The sequence below is a fragment of the Colletotrichum aenigma genome (genome assembly GCF_013390185.1).
Source record: "Colletotrichum aenigma strain Cg56 chromosome Unknown KSG_Cg56_contig11, whole genome shotgun sequence".
Lineage (NCBI taxonomy): Eukaryota > Fungi > Ascomycota > Sordariomycetes > Glomerellales > Glomerellaceae > Colletotrichum > Colletotrichum aenigma.
In genome coordinates, this window is record NW_023500917.1 from 693,191 (window position 1) to 695,301 (window position 2,111).

Consider the following 2,111-nt stretch of genomic DNA (forward strand, 5'->3'; position numbering starts at 1 on the left):
GCCTTTGATGCGATCAATAACTTTTACAATCTCATGATATACACGCTACGCTCTCATGGAAGCAGTACGTCACTGCATTAGCAAGACCAACAAACTGGCTGGAGACTTGCAGCGCTGCTGATACCGAGCTAAACGTCTTAGCTTCAGAAGTCTCTATGATTCCGCTCAACAGGCTGGGCATCCAGAGAATTATGTATAAGATAGGACAGGATTTCAGCAGTATCATGCGCTTAATGCGCCGCTCTGACGTCTGGGTCTGCTTTTTGGTAGAAAGATTAGCCATCATTGCAGCCGTGACGTTTGACGATACACCGTCTTTTGCGACGGTGGTGTCTCTGCTGGGGTTCCATCTGTACTCCAGGAGGCGGGAAGCTCCCCCACGGTTGAGGAATACATGACTGGCTTGCAGTCCCACCTCCGCTGTTATATTCCGCAGTATCTTCTCCGTTGGTGAAATCTGAGCAGTCCCTGACTCTCTGAAGAAGCGTTGCTGTAAGTGCCTGTGTAGTTTGTAGAGGACGTCGTTCACCTAATGCCCTAACGTGTGTTTGTTGCTCCCTGGTGCCTAATCGACCAATGCCCGCCCCCCTCGGTCCGAATACCTGGCTCGTATCCGGACTGGTTTCGTTCTGCCGCGACGTCTCCGAGCGTACCGTCGTGTGTGGCTTCTTTTCCTTGTGGACTCTGGCCGCGGAAGGAGCACGCGGAGCCAACGGCCCAGCTTGCTGCCCACTTTGATCATCAGCAGCACTGCCGCATCTGCTATCCGATTCTCCTAAATACCTAGTAGAGCGTACTCTGAGGCGCGGGAAAGGGAACACTTCGTACGTTTTGCCCGGCTGTCTTGCAAGCACCTCATAGGCGTACCCCACATAAGCCTGGTTGGTGGGAAGTTTCTTCCTCGTGGCTCGAGTATGGCCATTGTCGTCGGGCGTACTGTTAGTGATCCGGTAATCGCACGAAAGCCAGGACGTACTAGCGGCGGGGCGAGGACGTTGGCTGAGATAGCACCCGACGAAAGTGTAGATGCAAACGGTAGTGGATATGATCCACAGACGCCAGACATAGGTGAGGCCAAGTCGAGGTTGGGCCGGTCCCGCGCAATCCAGCAGCAGTTCCCGCCAGTGGCTCTATCACACCGATCCTAGCAGCCAAGGCACTAGTAGTAATCGGAATAAGCCATACGCAGCAGCAGATTGAGAATCTCTTAAGTGATGAGCTGTCCGCCATACTTGTTCTCTGCCATATCACCAGAAGCGTGGCTATAGCGATGGCGAGGATGGAGAAGTCGGATGCTTGCGTTGAGAGCTGACTAAACACGCCGTTCAAGACGCACGCTATTTCCGCGTTTGTTAATTCCTGGTCCCTAACGTAGATGATCCCCGCGATATAGTGTTATTAGCTGAGTTAATGACTTCTTTGCGTTGATGGTCGTCTTGGTTAGTGTCTCATCCCGCTTAACATTGACGTTTGATAGGAGAACACCTTACCAGCAACCATGAGGTTAAGGACGAGGGTGTGTAGTAGAGACCGGCGTCGAGTATGGTGAAGACCAATCAAGATTAAAGCGCTCGAGGTTGCTAGGAACGAAACGATACTCCCTACGAGGGCTAAGGACGCCACCAGTGAGTCTGAAAGCCATTGTCAGCTGACGGGCCATACAGCTTCACCCCCAGCACTAGCCAAGCTGCGCACGCATGATCTCCTCCTCTCTCTCTCTTCCCCTTTTTTTCCCCCTTTAGCCTGTCGGGGACCTCTCCCCGCTTTATCCTTTTCTTTCCCCTCCTTTTCCACACGACGTACGGATAGCAGCATCAAAGCTCAGGCGAGTCAAAGGCTATTAGTGAGATAATTAGGGTTGTGCGTGCGTTTGAGAAGGTTACCGGTGTGAATTCGAAACCCCCCCACCCCCCAACCAAGCAGTGATGACGCCTATACCGTAAACCTCCCGAGCCGATGCATGCTATTCCCTAACGCTTCGGCCTATGATGTCTCACTTGCCGACTATATCTCCACCTTCGACTCCCTCAAGCTTGACAGCCTAGGAGCCATATGTTACATGTTCTAAGTCTCGAACGAATACTACCACGGTACGATCGGGCTGTCCCCTC

General features: G+C 52.6%; 1 protein-coding gene across 1 annotated transcript; it reads right to left on the reverse strand.

The window, feature by feature from the left end:
• Window positions 1-275: 275 nt before the first annotated feature.
• Window positions 276-922, reverse strand: CGCA056_v014977 (uncharacterized protein; the record flags this gene model as incomplete). The annotated part of the gene is made up of 2 exons (XM_037330219.1): window positions 276-775; window positions 829-922. The coding sequence occupies 2 exons, from the start codon at window positions 920-922 to the stop codon at window positions 276-278; spliced, it is 594 nt and encodes a 197-aa protein (XP_037171415.1).
• Window positions 923-2,111: the final 1,189 nt, after the last annotated feature.